Genomic DNA, 20,206 nt, shown 5'->3' on the forward strand with positions numbered 1-20,206 from the left:
ATCTTAAAGCATTTTGGTGAAAGAAAGACTCAAAACCAATTGTGACTTATAGGAAAGAAAGCACACAAGTGTCCAATAGAACATTTGAAAGAAACCAGTTGTTTAATCCTAGAGAGGCGCACAGATAAAAGATCCTGTTTCGACTAGTGGAGTTCAGCTTCCGTTCTGAAGATACCCTTTTGGAAATCCATGATGCTACTTCAGAAGGTAAAGATGAAGTGAGAGCTGTGGTGTTCCTTGGTGATCATGCCTACTGAGGAGGACGACTCTGAACAACCTGTGTGGCAGTCCGTCCTGCTGTTTGGCTGCAAGGGAATGATTGAGGGAATCATTGTCCTGTTGTTTCTCTGGCTGCTGGTGCAAGTGCTCTTCACAAAACAACATGAAGGTATGGTAGATCTAACCTAGATTCACACTAGAGACGTGTTTGTTAGGCAAGCAGTATTCAGTTTGTCCATTCAGTCTGAGTTTTCAGATACAAGTATTGCAGTTAATGTCTGGTTTTTACTGTTCTGTTGCTGAACACTGACTTTCTATGGATTAAATTGTTTCCTTTGTTTGTGGATTATGACAACAGTTGTTCCGACATTTGGAATGAGTTATGGATTAAAATGCTGTTCTCCCGTCTCTCTCTCCTCAGTGCACTTGCAGATTCTGCTGAGTGTGGGTTTGGTGGTCTTGTGTTTTTCCCTTATCCTGGGCTGCATCATTTGCTGGGTAAAGACCAGACACAAACCACCCGAAGACAAGAAGACTGTGAGAACACCCCCTCCTCCTGATTCTGTGGATCATGTGACTGTGGCTTTGAGTCCTGCTCCTTTATCTGGTACCGCATTTAGCAAACTGCAGTGTGAGGAGCTTGAAGGAGATGTTCAAGACTATCCATCTACTTTCGAGAGCTCTACACCATCAGATGATGAGTTGACTGCTGTCTCTCAAGTTAACAAGTCATGCTTCCAAATGAGGCGACTCAGTTCACCGTCAGTCTCCTCTTCTCTATATAAGCCCATGGAAAGCGGCCGCTCCTCTCTCCCCTCTTTTCCAAGACTTAATCTTCTTACAAAAACCCGGAAGGTTCTGGAACGACACTGCACCGTGGCTGGAGATAGTTACTTGTTCAGTGAACACAGAAGGCTCACTATTCCCAACCCACTATCACCCTGTGCCCTTTCTCCACTTCAAACCCAAGGTCTACTACAGGACGAGCCTTTAATTCCTAACTATGGTTCAAATTCTTGCAGTGAGACCACAGATTCCTTCTTGCACTTTACCCTGACCTTCTCTTCAACACAGAACACACTCACTGTATCCATAGTTGGTATAACCGGTGCAGTCCTTAGTCTAAAAGAAGTGACTGTCCAGGCCAAACTGCATCCACTTTGCCCTGGACCTCTGCATATATCTGCCCAGGATTATAACCTTACATTGGGACTCCATAAAAAGAACTTGGTGATCAATGTTGGATCTCTACAGGCACTTAAGGGTTGCATGCTCAGGCTGGCTTTCTTCATGCAGGATAATCCAAAGTCATCCCTATTTGAGGAGCTAGAAGTTTGCTGTGGTAGTCTGGACTGGACACCAGACAGGCCTGTAAGCTGCGTTAGAGAACTAAGGCAAGTTGTGGACAAGTCCAATGACAATTCATAGTTCTTGCTATGAGACTATACAGTTTTAAACATTAACCCAAACATATCAAAGACCTACACCTTGTGTTCTCTTTCAAAGGAGTGGTTAATTTTTTATTCAACATGCTCAACTTAAATTGGATATGGATATTGATGTCTCTTTCGGGATATGACCTCCCAAGAAACAGAAAGAAGTCATGAGGTCTTTGGTCAGTTCTTCATCTTGTTGCAGTACCAGACTGTGGTTCATTGGCTAAAAGTCTTCAACCTGATTTACCAATCTGACTCCAGGTGAGATTACAATACGCTGTTCTCACCCTTTCCCAAATGGAACCCTTGCAATCATATCAGTTGCGCTGATAGCTAAACAAGTTTACAGATCATTTTGACCACTCTGCAGTACAGAAGAGTGGAATTCTCAAAAACACCATTCTGAACAACTCGAACCCTAGAAGGCCAGAGCTTAGCTCTAACCCCATCCAGGCAAGTAAATCAAAGTATTAAGACAACAGGAAGTTAAATTCTGATTGATACTAAAATCTGCAAAACACTTTCATGGACTGCCATGAAAGAGTGTTCTCTAAACAGGATACCCTACTACTGGGGTAGCCAACCCTTTAACAAAGACCAGCTGGTAAGAGCTGTGCAGGTAAACCTCATCCCTTCATCCCCTCAATAAGCGCATTAGAGGCTGTGGTCTTTAGCATCCTTGTCAGTTTGCCGACCTCCCACGCCGTCAACTTGATTGGTTAGGCTGGAGGTGTTGCTACTGGAGGTCTACCATCCTGCAGAGTTTAACTACAGTGCCAATCAAACACACCTAAACCAGATAATCAAGGTTTGGGATTACTTGAGGTTTGGGATTACTTGAAAATAACAGGCAGGTATGTCTGAACAGGGTTTGAACTGAAGTCTGCAGAAGGTATTTTTGGATTAGCTACCTCTTCCCAGACTGACAGTAATTTTTTTGCCCCCAAATAGGTTCCAAATCATGTTATTACTCAGGGTGTCCACAAAGCTAGTATATACCATCAGTTTGCCCCCCGAGGCCATACTTCACAGTAGACTTCTACCTGGTGTTTTTGTGAATATCACCCAAACGTAAACTTGGAGGAGGACTGTTAGAAATGAGGATGGCATTTAGGACAATTCATTGTTAAAATTCAATTTCTGTGATCAAATGGGGCCAAAAAGATGTCAAGGTGAACACATCTGTTTCATGACTTGACAGAGGTGGCATGAATTTACTGTGTGATTGGAGATTCATACTTAATCTCCATCTCTCAAAACACTGTATTTAGCTTCTTATCTTAAATTCCGCATTAACCAAATTTCACACAAAAAAAGACACAAAGCTTAAAATGTCAAGAGGTGCCATATTGTCAAAATACAAGGCAAAATAGTTCCCAGAAAACTGTTTAATGTCCTGGGAGTGCAGGAAAGCATATTGCAGCACAAATAATCTCTCCTATCAGATAAATTAATACATTTGTCATGATATGACAGCATGTCTGCCGTATGCATACGGTAGGTCCTGCTTACATGACTGTTATGTAAAAGCAAGAGGATTTATCCATCATAAACTAAGCCTAAATGTTTGCTTTTAATGTTCGGGATTAAACGCTTGTCTTACGAGAGCCAAGATCCACAGGAGATCAGCCTATTTTAATGACATTGTAGTTTAATCCCCCTCCCTTTTCAATCCTTCAGACGACAGTCCGATCCCTTTCATTTCAGACCTGCTCAAACCTCAGCAATGGGTGGTCATGTCCATGAAGTCAATTATGAGCATTCATCTCTATAAATAACACATATGAAATCTCATGACGTTGCATAACTACATATTAAGACTGGTTTTGATATCATAGTATAGAGAATTATGGACATTTACAGGTTTTTAATAGACTACATGTTGCTAATTTGGCAGTTTTTTCTTTATAATGTACAATTTACTGAATATTTTGTCTTTTTTCTTTTTCTTTTTTCTTTGTCATTGAGGCAGGTTCTTGTTGAGGCCAATGAATAGGGATAGATTCACTGTGAAGCACAAGTCAAATGGAAACTGTGCATCATTACATTTTTCAACCATAAGTACAAAATGAAAAGCTGACAAGACCTCAAATCTGACCCAATCATGGACAGATATTAATTACCTTTATTAAAGTGGCATTCTGTATCCTATGTTAAAAGACATTTTTGGCTGAATATCTTTAAATATCTAGAACTAAATAATATAACTATCATAAAGTTACTGTTGTATAAACTCAGTAAGAAGGTATGTATTAGTGAAATCATTTATCTCTAAACAAACTTTAAACTCAAACTGGCATTAAAGATAATAAAGAGTCAGTATTCATGGAAAAATGCAATAATTGCAAATATAGTCTGTTTCATATAAATTTACCTCAAAGTTGCTTGAAACACTTGAAATTTGGCAACATGCTTATTAAATTTAGTTTAGTTTTTAATTGCTGTACTGTGCAATTCATAATAAATGGCAATTAATAAAGAAACTGTATGGATTTTCACAATGGATTCTCAGCACTCCAGACGCTGGCTCCCCTCTTCTCTTCAGATGGACCCTTCCATATCTTCCCAATCTGAGTCACAAACCTCAACCTGCCTTGCAAGGAACGTTCCATCACTGCAGCCCAGGAGAAATCTGTCCTGTTGTAAGTTTGGTTGAGGAGATATTACTTTGGCTGGACCAGCAAGACAGAAAAGAAACACAATTACACCACAATAATTGACTATCGAAACTAAACTAGTAGGATCCCACACAAATTTCCAAACAAATTTGCCAGATTTTTCCCTATATGAGTGGACTTTTCACACTTGTTTCACCTTCAAGCCGATTTTAGCATTTCTCTCTTTTAGATTTCCCATTTCATCTCTCACTGATGACATCTGCGAGGGAAATAAGTGTAATATTTTTAATTTTTTTTAATTCACCAAGTATTAGAAATGATTCACTGATTTTAATAATATCGCACTGCAGCACTAAAGCTGTTTATCCCATTGTGCATCTATTTTAAGTGCTTTAAGGATAAATCAACTACACAGCATTTGGAATTTCATTCAATACAGGGTTACTGATGTGTTTTATCCCTGCTTCTGACCACATCTCTGCAGACGCCCTCCTGCAACCCTAAAAGCTGCTTATGTGCCCCTTCATCCCAGCATGCTCTTCGATTAAGACAAAATGTGAAATCAGGACACTCCAATTAGAGTCTAAGACCTGATGTGCTTATGCATGGAGTTTATTTGGTTGCAAAACTTCCCTCTCTGAGATGTCACGGATTTAGAAACTGAACAATTCCTTCAAGTATCTTACTAAAATATGAGGGTAAAGCAGGTTTTATATGTATGTTTTTATTGCAATCATCATCCTAACATACCTGGGTTGTCTTGCTGTGGTCCTTCAGATTGGTGGGCTGTTTCTGCTCCTCCCCTTCCTCTGACCTCGTTGATCCCCCCTGAGAGAATGACATCTGGGATGAAGATCTCTTTGCTGCCCCCTGCTGGAGACCTTGCTCCAGTTTCTGTGTTTTTCTTCCCTGATGGTTTAATGTGTCAACAGCATTCCAGTTCTAAATGTGTCACACAGCTGTTATTAATTTCCATATTAAAAGGGTGAAAAAAAGGATTTGCTATTTGAAAATGATGTAACTATACAAGGTTTTTACCTTAGTACCTTTAGCATTTTGGACCCTGCTGTCGACCAAACCAGATCTTCTTGTGAAAACTGGAGACCTATTACACATATCAAATACGTAAACATTTTTTTGTCAAATGTCAATAAAATTTGATTTACAGCCTCTTCTCCAAGGTGCGTTTTAATGTCCGGTCCTGTCAAATGTGAATTATGACTCCGGGAAAATTCCAGCGTTCCCACCCCCACTCCTCTTCCTGAGCCTGGATTCATGCAGATCTACTGAGTAAGAGTTAGGGGCAGGGTTACTGTAGTTAACTAAGACCATAGAAAAAAACTATAACAAATTTCTGACTTGAAATAAAGTAAATGTTGACTGACACGTATATGTATGTATACAATGAAAATATAATGACAAAAACATAACAAAATTATTCATACTTCGATTAAAATTGAACTGGAAATGGAAAATTTAAAAAGATAAACCACAGTAGCTACAAATGAACCATGGTTTTACTGCACTAACGATAAACTGTAATCATACAGATGGTAATCAAACATTGTTACTACACTATTACTGTAATAATACCTTGATTCATCTTTGTAATAGAAATAAATAAATAATCCAAAAATATTGGTGTCCCAAAAGAATTGAGTAAATATGACTTTCATAAGGTCCTCTTAAAAAGAAAAAAAATACAGTATATATATATATATATATATATATATATATATATATATATATATATATATATATATATATATATATATACATATACCAACTACTTTTCTTTCAAATACTTCTTGATTGTACCAGAACCGCTAGTTTTCCAGTAAGACTCCCAGTAAAAACTTTACTGTCATCCTTTTCTTTTTGATTTCAAAAACTAATGGTTAGAAGATTTGCTTCAAATAGAAATAAGGAATGATCAATAAAAAAGTCATATAAACCTTGACTGAAAGTGACTAATAATGTGCCCATTCAGTGTGTCTGACCATCCATTTCATGGGCTCACTTACTGATTTCTCCACAGGAGGAGGGGGAGGGGAGAATGATGGAGCCTCAGAGTCTGGAATTTCCCCACAGTCACATTTTTATATAAGAAGAGGTGGAAATAAAGCCGCCTTGGTTTGGAAGATAATGAATCAAACTGACTGACAACTGGCAGTGTTTATGCTGCTCTACTGACCTCTCTCCACTCTGCTCTCTCTCTTTGAACAGAGTTTTCAGCTGTGGCACAGAAAGGAGACACAAACAAGCACAGACAGGAAGTAAATACTATAGCATTTTGTCTGATGAAGTGTTTTACTACGGACACGGTGCAGTACCTGCTCGGTGACCAGCCTCCTCTGCTGGTTTGGGTCTACAAGGTCTCCCGCAGGTTTCTTTTTTATAGTCTCTAACGGAGATCCTTTCTCTGTTTTGCCCTATAGAATGAAATATCAGTGAATAAACACACTGACACACATGTGCCATCAAACGTCAGTCAGTACCTGCTGGGGAGGCTCAAGATCCTGCAGTTTTTGTAAAACTCTGTCTCTCTCCTGCTCAAGCGTTTCTGCTCGCCTTCTGCTTTCTGAAGCCAAAACATAAAAGCCAAGTAAGTTGCAGGGGACACTTAGCAGGGGACATTCCTGTTGTACAAAATATGCCTTCTTCAGTTATTTTTGCGGGAATGTCTCTCCAGTACACAAGGGGGCAATAGGATCACTTACAAACTGCTCTTCTTTTAAGCAGCTACAAAACAGGTCAACAGTTTAAATTTTAGTTTCAAACTACTCTGCCAGCTTTACAGCAGATGCTAATGCTACATACGCTATAAAACCCCTTCTAATGTAACTGCTAAACCTACTGGCCCTGTTTTTTGGGTTAGCATGAGGAAATACCTTCTAGCAGGGCCTTCAGCGAGTCTAAGTCCTCAGGATTGCATTCACTGACCGCTTCCTTTCTCGACAGCAGACCTTTAGATCCAAAAATCTGCCCGAGGTAAGAGACACAAAGACATGTGATACTGAAACCTCGTCGGATTAATCTGTTCTGCCGTGAGAGAGTTTTAACGTCACGGCTGTCGTTGTACCTCCTGCTCCAGGGCAGATATCTTGATCTGAGCCTCTGCTTTCTCTGTTATCCTCTGTATCTCCAGGTTCTTCAGATCTTGATCCCTGTGGTAGAAACAGAAAAAGAGCTGATGACATGAAACCTGTCATATAGTTTATTGTTCCATAAAGGAACAATGAGCGGCTGCTTCCTGTTTTACTAGTTTTTGAAAGCACTGCATGGTCATATTCCATGACCGTTAAACCCCCAACTGGAAATAAATGATGTCCTTTGTCCTGATCTGAATTGTACATCTCTAAGGCGTCATATCATTAAATCTGACTTTTCCAGATTTTAAGTGCTATAATCAGGTCCACAGTACATCTACCAACCAAGCAAATGTGAAAAAGAGTAACCAGTAACTTTGTTAAAAGTTTGAGCAAAACATGCTAATTGTTCTGTTTTTGTGTGCACAGACAAACACAGGACACTATTTAGGGTCCCAACCTCAGCAGTGAATTTATATATTTATTTACTGTATATTGCTGCTGCCACACATGTAACATGTGATTTCTTTCCCAGCTGTTTACCTGCACAGACATAACCTTGACTGTTTTTAGTAGTACTTCTAGTGCTTAGTACTGCTTTCTGTCCTTGTGCTTTGATTGTATCCACTCAGAAAACCATATATCAGAAGTTTAAACTAATTTGGTTTAGTACTTCTAGTGCTTAGTACTGCTTTCTGTCCTTGTGCTTTGATTGTATCCACTCAGAAAAATAGGCTATATATCAGCAAGGTATTTAAACTAATTTGGTTTAAAATGGTTTTAGGGTCATAAACATAATAATCAAATGTCAAAACAGATGTTTTAAACAGTCAAATGCAACATTTATTCAAGGTGGCAGGATATCAGTTTATATATATATTCTACAGATAAACATAAATATATTGATAATATTTTTTACAGAAATATATTTACAAAATACATATTTTCCTTATATTTGCTCATATACATATACATATTATTGCAAAATATATAATAGTTCTTTAATTTCCCATATACTAAGCATATATTTAAAATATGCAATTTGATCGAAAATATTTTTTTATATTTTATTATTATAATATATTGTAATATTCTATTTTGTTTATTACATTATAATTTAAATCATATAAACATTTTTATATGGGAATAATTATGAGATTAAAATATACACACTTTTCTTTAATTTCCTGATCTCTCTTTGCAAGAAGCTGCTCCAACCTCTGGACCTCAGCAATCTGTTGTGTCACCTGCGCAAGAAAAATCATATCTCTGTTATCGCATCAATCAATCAACCAAAATGACATAAATCTCTGTCAGGTCCTGCAGGTCCCACCTGATGGTGAGCAGACTGTTTCTCCAGCTCAGTGTCGCTGATCTTCAGCTTGTCCCTCACCTTCACCAGCACCAACTCTTCATCCACGACTTCATCAGACACCTTGGACATGGGATTTTTAATAATGGGAGGTTAAAATGTATGTTACATGAATAAATGCATATTATATGTATTTATTCATGAGGGATTTTTGACTTAAGTATAAAGTACATACAGAGCTACCCGTGAGTCTCTGCTGCACTTGGCTTTGGTCCCTCTCAGGCTCTATTTGTCGCAAAACTTTAGGCTCTTGCTGTAAGACAACTTACAGATATACTAACATACGACACAATAATACTACACTCGACAAATTGTCACGTTAGGACACAAAAAATGAAAACAAAAGTTACGTTGTCATTCACTCGCTGTTGACTCTTGAGCTCATCGAGTTCTGCCTGTGTCGAGCACAATGTCATCGCCACATCCATCCATCTCTCATTCCAGTGACCAGCCAGCTTCCTTAACTCCTCCTTTTCCTGATCAAACCCCACCCGCATTTGTTGTTGCTCCTCCTCTTTATGTTTATACCCCGCCTCCAAGATTTGGAATTTTTTTTCCAGGTCTTGACATTTCAATTGCAGAGTCTGGTTTTCTTTTTCTAGATTGTCCTGCAATTCTCTGCGTATGAATTAATAACCTGGATCAGTGACAAATCTGTACAATCAGTATTCATTTCCAGCAACCCTGAAGTTAGATAATGGACAGAGCTATCCAACCTGTGCTGGCAGCATCTCTCTCCCAGCTCTATCATCTTCTCATGAAGTCCATCATCAAATGTTTTCCTCAATTGCTCTTTCTCTCCTATCAGCTGCAAGCGCTCAGTCTCCAGTGCCGCAATCTGATTGGTTTGGATCAGTTTCTCTGCCCCCAGCTCGTGAAGCTGGTTAAGGGTCGCCTGTAGTCTCTCTGTAGCTTTGGTCAGATCAGACGACAGCTTTTCGTTTAACTAAAAATCCAAAGCGTTCAGAAAAGGGTTGTTTAGAACATTAAAAATATAGGGGAAAAAACTGTAATATTGTGAAACATTATTACATTAAAAACTTTTGCATCGTTGCTCTAGTCTTCAGTGTCACAGAAATCATTCTAATAAGCGCTGATTTCCTGCTCAAAAACATTTATTATTATCATTAGTGGTCAAAATGGTTGCACTATTAATATTTCCGTAAAAACTGCAAAATTCTGTTGCATTAATGGAGATTTTACAGTCACTTTGGTTCAATTTCCTTTTTAAATGAAAGTGCTAATTTTTTTCATAAGAGAAACCCAAATTTATGAATGGTGCCATATTGTTGTATACAGATTTGATCAAGCGTGACCTCTTTAATGGAAAGCAGCTCCTCCTTCATCAACATGGCTTCCATTTTGTGCTTGTTGGTCTGGCTCTCAGCCTGAGACAGCTCCGAATGGAGCTCACACACTTGCTCAGTGAAGCCCTGTTTGCTCCTCTGCTCTCTCTGCAACTCCAGATCTAATGCCTGGATCCTCTGGTGAAGCTCTGCTTTCTCCTTTACACGCATAGACAGAAAGGTCAACGTTTATACCATATTACGCCTAAAACAGTGTTTCTGAACTGGAGGGCTGTGACCCAGAAAAGATCAAGGACAGCAGCGGCAATCAATACTAAAAGCAAGTAATAAAATGTGTACAATATCTGAAATACTGAAAACTGTTCATATATATCAAATCTGATGTCAGACCTGGACAAGACGGTCTTTGTCCATCAAAGCTCTGGATAGTTTGACCTTTAAGTCATTCAGATTGTCTTCTAGTCTCCGGGTTTTAGTGGAAAACAGGTTTTTTTCCTAAGAAAAGGAGATGATAGTTTTTCTGCCAGTAATGCGTGTAATAATGAAAAATTAGTGAGTGTAGCAGAGTTATTTGTTCATACCAGCTCCATTTGCCCCAGACAGCTGCGGGACTCATTCAGCTGGTCCTCTAGCTCTTTCTGGGTCTGGATGGAGCTGCTCAGTTTTTGTTCCAGTTCTTCTGTTTGGTTAATTGCCTCGTGTTTCCTCTATGTAAACATTTGCACACTTATTTTTTGTGCATTAATTAAAGTATTATGTGTGTATATTATAAACAAAATGAGTGTACACAGTATTATGTACAAAAACGTTTATTTTGGATGCAATTAATCGTGATTAATCACAGCACTTGTATAATGCATTATAAAAAATGCATTATAATGCATTGTACAGTCTCATAAATAATTATAACCACAGTTAATACACACATTATGAATAATTATAATGCCTTATAACTGTTATTAACTCTTTATAATACATTGTACATAAAGAGTTTAAGTATTAACAAATGTTTTGCTTGTTATTTTTTAATACTTTTAGTTATAGCTGACAGAAATAGCCTGGTTTTGGACCCTATTGACTTCAACTGCATAGACAAAGTCAAAATATTCTTTGATGCAAGAAAGTCATAGAGGTTTGAACAAACATGAGGGTGAATAAATAATATGGGTAAAAAAAAGGAAGGTAATCAGTATTTAACCTCTTCAGAGGAGTGGAGCTGTCTCAACGCGCTGTCTTTCTCATACTCAAGGTCATCTGTTCTCTCCTCTGCTTTTCTGAGAGCTTCTCTGAGCTTCCTTATGTCTTGCTCAACCTGCCTCTCTCCCTGGTGGAAGCAGCAGCATACAAAGCACTTTTAATAGATTAAAATTAAGTGAAAAGTGAAAGTGAATGTGGCCAGGCACTGTGACCCATACTTATCACAGTTTCTCATGTTCTGTCACACACAGTGTGCTCTACCTCTCCGAGGGTTTGGTCTTTTGCAGAGTTTTGAGGGTTTGGTGAAGTGGGTGGACTTCTTCTCTCCAGGTTAGACCTCATCTTTAAAATGTCCAACTCAAGCTGAAGAACTCTTCGTTTACATGGAAGCAATCAACATCCCAAATCAAGACAAAAATTAAATGTAGAAAAGTGTAAAAGTGTATATAATAAAATATATTCGAATAGAAAAATGTTAAATCATAAAAATATTTAGGTTACCATTGAGGTTACTCAATAACATTGAGGTTTTACAGTATTTTCGTTCAAATAAATAAGCATAAGAAACTTTAAAATACAAAACATTTCAATGACCCTAAACTTTTGAATGCAGGCCTGTGTATGAATGAATGAAATACTATATAATGTCCTTGCAAAAAATTAAATATTGTATGTTGTTTAAAGTAAGATTAATGTACTTGTCACATAGAAAGTGGAATCAATATAACTCACTTATCATGTAATTCTCCTCGACGGCGGCTTTCCTCAAATCGGCTGAGTTCTGCAGCTTCCTTGTCTTGTTCAAGAGCACTCACTGCTTCAGACAGCTGCTGTGGAGAAGGAAGATCAACAGCACACTTTGATCCCTTTCCTGTTTACTGTCCCATCAAACCAATATCAAAGTAAACCAAGTGTAAAATTCAGCATCTGTAGAGCTCAAACTGCTTCGGCTATACCTTGTGCTTCATCTCCAGGACGGTTGAGATGCTCTGGCTTTGTTGAAGCTGACATCCTTTGGTTTTCAGTAGCTCCGTCTGAGCATCCAGGTGACCTCTGGCCTCCCGGAGCCTCTGGATGAGCTCTGCTCTCCTCATGCTGCTCTCCTCCAGAGCAGCTCTGAGCTCAAAGTCTTCAGCAGAAGAGTGTGATCGAGGAGCTCCTTCTGGAGCCAGACGGGATGTAGATGACCATCTCGTCATGCCCAGGGAGCCCCTGTGTTTCTGGCTGCCAAGAGTGCTGTTTTAGAGAGATGTCAATGTTTTTTTATCATTCATAAGCTGATTATTTAAACTTTCTTCATCAGAACAGATTTAGAGGAATTTAGCATTACATCACTCGCTCGCCCATGGAGTGAATGGGTGCCGTCAGAATGAGAGTCCAAACAGCTGATAAAAACATCACAATAATCCAAGTAATTCACACCACTCCAGTCCAACAATAAGCATTTTGTAAACTGAAAAGATGCAAGTTTGTAAAAACTTCATCAACACATTTAAAACTTTGCTTCTTGCCAAAATACCATTCCATAATCCATAACACGTCCTCCAGTGAAAAAGTCAATATTCTGTTGTCCTGTCAAATCAAAATATGTGCTTAGAACTATTTATTTCCTTCAAACAAACTTATTTTTTGACTAGAGAAATTTAGGTTATTAAAGGAGGGCTTGTATGTTGGTCTAAATACATACAGTTAAATACATGGTGGATTAGTTTCTTCCAAACTTGCACCCAGGGCAGGGTTAGCAGGTTTTCACAGCAAAACCCACCCAATGCTATTCTAAACTACCCCAATCACTTTTCAGGGGGCTTCTCTGTAAATCTCTGCATTCCAGTGGGGTAAAATACACATTTTTGGCGGGGTTCACTTGAAAAAAGTCTCATCCCAGGGGCTTTCAACCCACAGACAAGAAAAACATCCCGCAGAAAGAGCATTAAAGTAGCCCAACACTGACACATTTTCACTTCAACACATTAACTGATGGACTCAATTCACTTGGATTACTTTTGGATTAATATGATGTATTATTAGCTGTTTGGACGGCACCCATTCACTGCAGAGCATTCATTAAGTGCAATGCTAAATTTCTTTAAATCTGTTAAAAAACAAACTCAAAATTTGAGATGGCCTGAGGGTGGCACAATTAAATTTTTTGGAGTAAAAGCACTAACCTGGTGCTAATTTTTGAGCGCTCAGTCAATCCAGATAATCCCACACAACTCCATGCTGGAGATTTCTGAAAAAGCAACATAATAAATGTCAAAAAATGAAGTAAAAAAAAAAAAAAAAGATTTGTTTTGATCGTCAGAGCTTCACTTTGTACATACCCGAGCATTAAGAAGAGATCTACTATCCCACAAGTCAAGACCTGAGAGCGCGAGGGGACTAAAAGTGCGCCAGAAAGAAGTACGGCCCGGGTCAGCGTCCCATTCCTGCTCACTCCAGAATCCTGAAGGTGAAAGGCTTCTTCTATCTCCTCTCCACTCCGCCATATCCAAAAGTGAGTTGAGATACTGTGTTCTCCACTGAAGATTGTCCTGCCCTTATACAAAACTATTTCACACGAACCAGACAGTTTGAACCTAGCATGCCCGAGTGCCACAACAACTCGGAAACAATGTCTAATGTTTATTTGTTACCCTTTTTTAGCTTAGTTACTTGACAGTCAAGCGGCAATCTGTGGCACTAATGCCGTCTGTTATTAATTTACAAGTGCATATAATCACCAAAACCATGTAACATACCTTTTTTATCCTTGGTGATGGTTGTTTTTCCTCCTCGTGTTTTGATTTCACACACACTCTGTACTTGACACTCAGTCAGTTTCCTTATTGAGCAGGCAGTGCTGTTGAAAGAGAAGCCTTGGCAGCAGGTATCTATGGTGACTGTCATATACAGGACGCAGCCCACCTCTTCACTGAATAATCATTTAGTGAGCTCATGGGACTATTTCTGGAAGGAATGATTACAATGATGAAGATTTAACATGCACCTACCAGAACACAGTAACCATTCAACAACAACAATGGGATATATTGTTACGTGCAAATTAATTTAATCTATTTATTCACAATTGTTTAATTATTCCAAACATTACAAAATAATGTATTTTTAATAATAAACTTGCCCTTAAAATAACATTTTAATCATTTTTAATATTACTTAAAATAACTTAAACCATATTTAATTAACATAGCATTTAATTGACAAAACAATGTAACCAGTCATGTAACAATGACATTAATAAATGTAAAATAATTTTATTTTCATTTTATTTGAAAATGTGTACCATTGTTTATATAGGTTATGTATCGTTCTCGTTATTTAAAAAGATTTAAAACGACTCAAAATGCACTTTTAAAAATATCTCTTGAAGTATACCTGTACATACTCATATGAATACGGTAATATCTTAAAAAAATCAAATGAGATTATCTTCGTGACGTGGTAGACGCTAGTGATGGGAGAAAACGAACCTTTTCGAAGCTTCGAATCAATTGAACCATTGCTTGGCGAAATGATTCAGTGCTTGGCAAAATGATTCAGCTCGCTAGTGACGCCTGCTGGTCAACGCTGTGCAAATGCAACAAACTCTCAGGCTAAAATTTGAATAAAACATGTGAAAACCCCACTGCAATTTTTCTTTATTGAATCTATAGTACATTAAATGCTATGCAAATGATAAAATGCCTTTAAATATGAAGTGCCTTTATAAAATGTGGCCTTTAAAATATTTTATATGAATTTGAAGGACTTATTTTATAGAGAGTTCGTGTATGTACATATAGGCCAGTAATATATATTAACTGCTTGTCATCCTCTTATCTACACAAATGTCTCGTTAAAACGGTCAACAAATCCGAGATCCACTGTTTCGAAGCAAATGACTCGCAAGGTTCGGATCTTCACGATGCGGCGCTTCGAAGCAGACAGACTGCGCGTGCGTGACAAACACGTGGAAGGAGCGTAAACAGAAGATAGAGGTCTGCTTTCGACCAGTTTGAGTATTGCGGACATGTACAGAGGACTAATCCTGCGCTGTCGCGGTCGGGCCACTTTAAACGGATTAAAAAGAGGGGCGCGTTTGGCGCGTCGATACGCGAGAAGCATTAGCTCAGAGGACGATATAAAGATCTTCATCAAAGACAACACAGAAATAGTGAGCTCCCGAAGTTTAACCCCGGAGATTTCCTTAAGACTCTTCACCCCCACCTGTCGGTTCTGGACGGAGAGACCTGAATTATGGCCTTTCCCTGACCCGTACTGGGCGATATATTGGCCCGGTGGACAGGCGCTGGCTAGGTAATCATTAACAGTCATAAACCCTGAGGTAGATTTTAAGTTAGCTACTACAAGATACGCCCCGCCCACTTGAGTTATTAAAGAGTTGTCGTCTTTATTAATGATGCAGCTCTGAGTGGACCGTTTTCTCAGGTATCTTTTAGATAACCCCGAGGTATCTGGAGGCAGAAAGGTGCTGGATCTCGGCTGTGGGTGTGGAGCATCAGCCATTGCTGCTAAACTCACTGGAGCCTCCCTGGTTCTTGCCAATGACATCGATCCGAGTGAGACTTCATGCTGCACCTCATAACTGACATAAACACAACTGCAATTTGTGAAATTTAGCTTGAGGATTAAACTAAACAACCTTATAGATCTTCTTGCAGACTAGTATCTTCTCCAGTTATTTCTGTCTTTTGCTGTAGTGTGTCGGGTAGAAAATATCAGTTTGCAATTCATTGTAAGAATCTTCCTACTGGGTTATTACTTTAACTTTGAACAAACATAAATGATGTGCCAGATTTTCAAACACACAAATAATAATAATGTGAAAATCACGCTAATATGAAACATAAGCGCTTTGTTTTATTATTACAGTTGCTGCCGTCGCCACAAAAATGAACTGTGAACTGAACAAACTGGACCCTGTGCCTTGCGTGACGGACGACGTGGTCGGCTCAAAGCCTGATGACTGGGACCTCATTCTTCTCGGAGACATGTTCTATGATGAGGATTTGGCCGATCGCCTGCACAAGTGGCTCCAGACCTGCATCACCGCTCATGGAACACAGGTGCTTATCGGTGACCCGGGACGGGCTCAGTTTGAAAGCCACGGCATCAGAAAATTATTACATAAACGGGCTCACTTTGAGCTGCCCGACTCGGTCATGGAGGAGAACTATGGGCTTACAAATAGCACGGTGTGGTGCTACAGTTACAAACCTGATCTATAACAGCTAAATATATTATATATATATATATATATATATATATATATATATATATATATATATATATATATATATATATATGCTGCTAAAACAATTAATTGTAATTAATCGCATCCATAATTTCTATCACTAAACAAGTTTTGTGTATATTTATCATGTGTATATCAATACACATGCATGCATATATTTAAGAAAAATATTGAATGTATTAAATTCATATAATTTCTATCATATATATATAAGTATATACATGTAAATATTTTCAAAATATATTCTGTATGTGTGTGTATATTTTTTACACATAAGTATACAACAATGCAAAAAAACATTTATTTTGGATATGATTAATGTTCTGACAGCACATTTTATATATAGTAGCTGACATAAAAAAAACTTACAAGTGAGAAAAATGTAACTTCATTCTCAGAGTTACAAATAGCATCTTCAGTGTTAGTTTTTATTGTACAGGGCATGTAAACTACTCGCTCACAACTGACATACGCTGTTTACTGTAAGCCAACGTTATGCAGCAGATTACTGTTATTTCATACACAGATTTTTATTATTATGTATTATAGTACAGTTGAAATGAAACTTAAAAGTAGGAAAACAAAACAATCTTACATAAATATATTCTTAAATATTAAATAACATTACAATGCAATTAAATTACAATGCAAAGGCTGTAAAAAAAAAAATCTGATTTTTAGCATTTTTTTCCATCAAACATTGACAATTTGTTGAATAAATTTGACAAGGATGATTATCTTCTTTGATGAGCGCAGTACGTTTATGACGATCAAGCTAAAGAGCTGTAGTTGATGTACTGTGGGTAAGTCATATCAGTACACAGTCCAAGACACTTGCTGGATCTTGTTGGGACCAATAAAGTTTTGCAGCGCCTCCCTTGATTTATCTAAGAGACACACAGATGCACTGAAACGTCATGTTTGGATAACATAATGTGTGTTGCATTTGACGTCCGGGGGCCGTGTGACTACCTGTAATCAGGGGACATCCATGGAAATTGAAAATTCTGATGCTGGCGCAGTTCGCGAGAACAGCATTCACAGCCGCATCGGTCAGATTGCGACATCGTATCATCTGTAACTCCTGTAACGGCAAATAATGCGTTTTAAAAAGCGACGCTTTGGTTTAATACAATTTTTTTAAATCAGTGTGCGTTACCTTTAGGCTGTGTGAACAAACCCCAGTTGCCAGGCCGACGACCCCTTGATCGGTTACCTTTAAACAGTGTGAATGAACAAGCAGTGAATATTTGGTCAACATAATAATCATCAATGTTCAAAAGGATTTAGAGATTCCCAATGTTTTTAAGACAGCGCCAATGTTAATAACTTAATGATTCATTTCTGTGATGCAAAACTAAATTATTCCAGTGTCACACGATCCTTCGGAAACATTACACTCTTCCAACAAGCGTGTAAACGACCTCCGTCCCAGAGAAGTAAATGCTGTGCAGCATCCTGCAGTTCTCTCCCAGCTCCAGCAGGGCTCGGTCACTGATGGCGGCGCAGCCACGCAGGGAAATCACTTCCAAACATTTGCAGTGTCGCGCCAGAGCCTGAACGCCTGAGTCTGTCACAGCCGTGCAGCCCGTGAGATCAACCACCTGAAGATACGGGCACCGGGGTGCCAGCGCCTCTAGTCCTGAGGGAGAGAGAGAGAGAGAAACACAGCGAAGGCTGAGGTCTTCAACAGTTTCATTTGAACAATCATTTTGCATTTGGGTGTTACGTGCCAAGAAAATAATTGTTGTGGTTCCTTTCTTTTATCGTGGAGAATCAGACTCAGTCGAAGGGTTTCGATGCCACAAGATAGACTTTATTACCAACAGAATATAGCCGAGTATCTCTCTGCAGAGGAGAGTGTTTGTCGGCTGTGTCTTATACAGATTTTTAAGGCGTGTTCTATACATTTACCACAATTGCCCTTATGTCTACAATAATGGACCCAACCACGCGTTATGATAAAGAAAGAAGCCCTTTTACTTGCTCCCCATCCCCAACACATGGTAAAGAAAGAGGGCCCTTTTACAGACACTTCAGGCTTCCCCCTTTGCCAGCATGTGACCCAGGCATGATTTTAATGACACATACATGACTAGTTTCACTTGATTACACTTGATAAATGCATATTTGGACTGAATAGAAATCTTCTACAAGATTCGCTTTCTGTCAAGTAATAAGCGCAATTTATTTTCAGTGTGTAAAGGTCAGAAAGTCTTGCCTTCAACAAGGCTATATTTATTTGGTCAAAAATACAGTAAAACAGTATTTAAAAACAATTACTATTTAAAAGGACTATTCCCTGTTATCATACTCGCAAAACCTATTTTAAGCATTATTATTCTGTTATTAGAAATCATTCTAATATGCTTAGTACAGTTGTGCTGCTTAATACTTTGTCATTTTTAATTTTTTAAATTACTGCAGTTGTTAAAATACTAAATATACATGTATTTAGCTATATATGTATACAATTATTAGTAACATTTTCTAGTTTCTAGATTTTAAGTTTCATTATAGTTACTGAAAAATAAAAAATAAAATATACATTACAAAATTAAGCAACTAATTGTTTCAAAACCAAAAATATTATAAACAATGAATACCATTTATAAAATACATACTATAATATTTTCCAAGTTTATCCACGATCTGTTATTATTTACCCCATATCAATTTATTCATTTCTAAATCAAACTGACTGTTGATTCTTTTAGTTAATTTCAGCCTTATTTTAGGACATTTAAATTTGCACATAGCACGCATGAACGTTTTTCACGTATGTTTTTATATTTTCCTCTTCTTGTTTATATTTTGTTTCAGCTTTATTTCCAATCCCCGAAAACATTTCAGTTAACAACTACTTAATTTACCAACTAACGACAGCGCGTCGCAAACGAGCCCCCGCGGACAGCAGCGATCTGTGAATACCTTCAGAGGTGATATCCGCACAGCCTCTCAAGAGTATCGTCCTCAGCTGTAGGCAGTGGATTTGTCGAAGCGCGGAGTCGGACACCTTGCAGTTCTGCAGATCCAGCGCGTGAGTCCCGTTGTGCACGAGCTGAAGCGCAAAGCACACACGTGACTCGTGAACGCGATGTATCATCCCCACACATGCTCTTGCGACGGAGACGCTTTACCTGGCTGATGTTGGAGTCGGTGACCGTGCCGTAAGACATCATTATTCGCAGTAATCTGTCTTTCACGGCGGCAGGCAACATCCTGATCTCCTCGTACCTCTCAGCGCGCTGAGCAACGCTAAAAGCGCACCTGCGTGCGGAGCAAACACCCACAGAACTGGAAATCATGCTGTTAAATGAACAGAATTACTCCTCAAGTTAAAATTGCGTTACTCACAAGCTCATTAGAGAATCTACGGATGCCATGAGGTGGTGGTTTTCGCTGCTGTTTATACGCCTTTATATGATTAACTGCGAAGATGTCCGTTGTGGTACGCGTTCATTATGTTTTCTAATGCAATCACATCGTTAACTTCCTATCTGGCTTCTTCGATGCCACATTGTTTTGTTTTCTGTCCTTCGTGAGTATCATAGTGGGCGGGTCTGATTTGAAGTGTTGCGTCATTCGTACGCGACAAACATCAGCGTTCCAACTTCGAGAAATGTGGAATATATTCCCGTTTTTATTTTATTTTTTATTTTTATGCATAGTTTTTACACGCCTTTTCTGTTTTCAATTGTTTTGCGAATT

The 20,206-nt window shown here is 38.5% G+C and overlaps 3 protein-coding genes across 6 annotated transcripts; 1 reads left to right on the top strand and 2 right to left on the bottom strand.

Annotated features, from left to right (window-relative positions):
* Positions 1-1,477: 1,477 nt before the first annotated feature.
* Positions 1,478-14,099, bottom strand: LOC122330461 (myosin-11). Of its 4 annotated transcripts, none has more exons than XM_043227486.1 (23): positions 13,980-14,099; positions 13,563-13,788; positions 13,407-13,471; positions 12,195-12,474; positions 11,971-12,068; positions 11,500-11,611; positions 11,240-11,365; positions 10,623-10,748; positions 10,432-10,536; positions 10,051-10,239; positions 9,451-9,680; positions 9,085-9,352; positions 8,910-8,987; positions 8,696-8,797; positions 8,536-8,609; positions 7,356-7,440; positions 7,165-7,255; positions 6,772-6,854; positions 6,607-6,705; positions 6,468-6,508; positions 5,312-5,378; positions 5,024-5,182; positions 1,478-4,292 (listed from the first exon to the last, which is right to left on the bottom strand). In XM_043227486.1, exons 2-23 carry the CDS (start codon positions 13,725-13,727, stop codon positions 4,197-4,199), a joined length of 2,739 nt encoding a protein of 912 aa, XP_043083421.1. In that variant the 5' UTR covers positions 13,728-13,788; positions 13,980-14,099; the 3' UTR covers positions 1,478-4,196. The 4 variants fall into 4 exon arrangements, with proteins under 4 accessions (XP_043083421.1, XP_043083420.1, XP_043083422.1 ...); XM_043227485.1 differs by having other exon boundaries at positions 5,024-5,215; XM_043227487.1 differs by having other exon boundaries at positions 1,478-4,327; positions 5,024-5,215.
* Positions 14,100-15,178: 1,079 nt separating this feature from the next.
* On the top strand, positions 15,179-16,471 carry etfbkmt (electron transfer flavoprotein subunit beta lysine methyltransferase). Its single transcript, XM_043228422.1, has 3 exons — positions 15,179-15,537; positions 15,670-15,800; positions 16,114-16,471. Exons 1-3 carry the CDS (start codon positions 15,251-15,253, stop codon positions 16,467-16,469), a joined length of 774 nt encoding a protein of 257 aa, XP_043084357.1. The 5' UTR covers positions 15,179-15,250; the 3' UTR covers positions 16,470-16,471.
* A 314-nt stretch (positions 16,472-16,785) lies between these two features.
* On the bottom strand, positions 16,786-20,035 carry amn1 (antagonist of mitotic exit network 1 homolog (S. cerevisiae)). The gene is made up of 7 exons (XM_043228335.1): positions 19,853-20,035; positions 19,636-19,765; positions 19,427-19,556; positions 17,920-18,137; positions 17,655-17,711; positions 17,468-17,579; positions 16,786-17,382 (listed from the first exon to the last, which is right to left on the bottom strand). The coding sequence occupies exons 1-7, from the start codon at positions 19,879-19,881 to the stop codon at positions 17,309-17,311; spliced, it is 750 nt and encodes a 249-aa protein (XP_043084270.1). The 5' UTR covers positions 19,882-20,035; the 3' UTR covers positions 16,786-17,308.
* Positions 20,036-20,206: the final 171 nt, after the last annotated feature.

This window comes from Puntigrus tetrazona, chromosome 25, assembly GCF_018831695.1.
Source record: "Puntigrus tetrazona isolate hp1 chromosome 25, ASM1883169v1, whole genome shotgun sequence".
NCBI classification, from domain to species: domain Eukaryota; kingdom Metazoa; phylum Chordata; class Actinopteri; order Cypriniformes; family Cyprinidae; genus Puntigrus; species Puntigrus tetrazona.

Excerpts from the sequence above, each read along its gene's own strand:
- LOC122330461 (XM_043227485.1), bottom strand. The coding sequence starts at position 13,727 with ATGGCGGAGTGGAGAGGAGATAGAAGAAGCCTTTCACCTTCAGGATTC. Across the intron at positions 12,069-12,194 it reads TCCTGGAGATGAAGCACAAG|CAGCTGTCTGAAGCAGTGAG; the intron begins GTATAGCCGAAG and ends CCTTCTCCACAG. Across the intron at positions 6,509-6,606 it reads GGAGGCTGGTCACCGAGCAG|CTGAAAACTCTGTTCAAAGA; the intron begins GTACTGCACCGT and ends TCTGTGCCACAG.
- etfbkmt (XM_043228422.1), top strand. The coding sequence starts at position 15,251 with ATGTACAGAGGACTAATCCTGCGCTGTCGCGGTCGGGCCACTTTAAAC. Across the intron at positions 15,538-15,669 it reads GGTGGACAGGCGCTGGCTAG|GTATCTTTTAGATAACCCCG; the intron begins GTAATCATTAAC and ends CCGTTTTCTCAG. Across the intron at positions 15,801-16,113 it reads TGCCAATGACATCGATCCGA|TTGCTGCCGTCGCCACAAAA; the intron begins GTGAGACTTCAT and ends TTATTATTACAG.
- amn1 (XM_043228335.1), bottom strand. The coding sequence starts at position 19,881 with ATGGCATCCGTAGATTCTCTAATGAGCTT. Across the intron at positions 18,138-19,426 it reads TGCGGATATCACCTCTGAAG|GACTAGAGGCGCTGGCACCC; the intron begins GTATTCACAGAT and ends TCTCTCCCTCAG. Across the intron at positions 17,580-17,654 it reads TTTGTTCACACAGCCTAAAG|GAGTTACAGATGATACGATG; the intron begins GTAACGCACACT and ends TTGCCGTTACAG.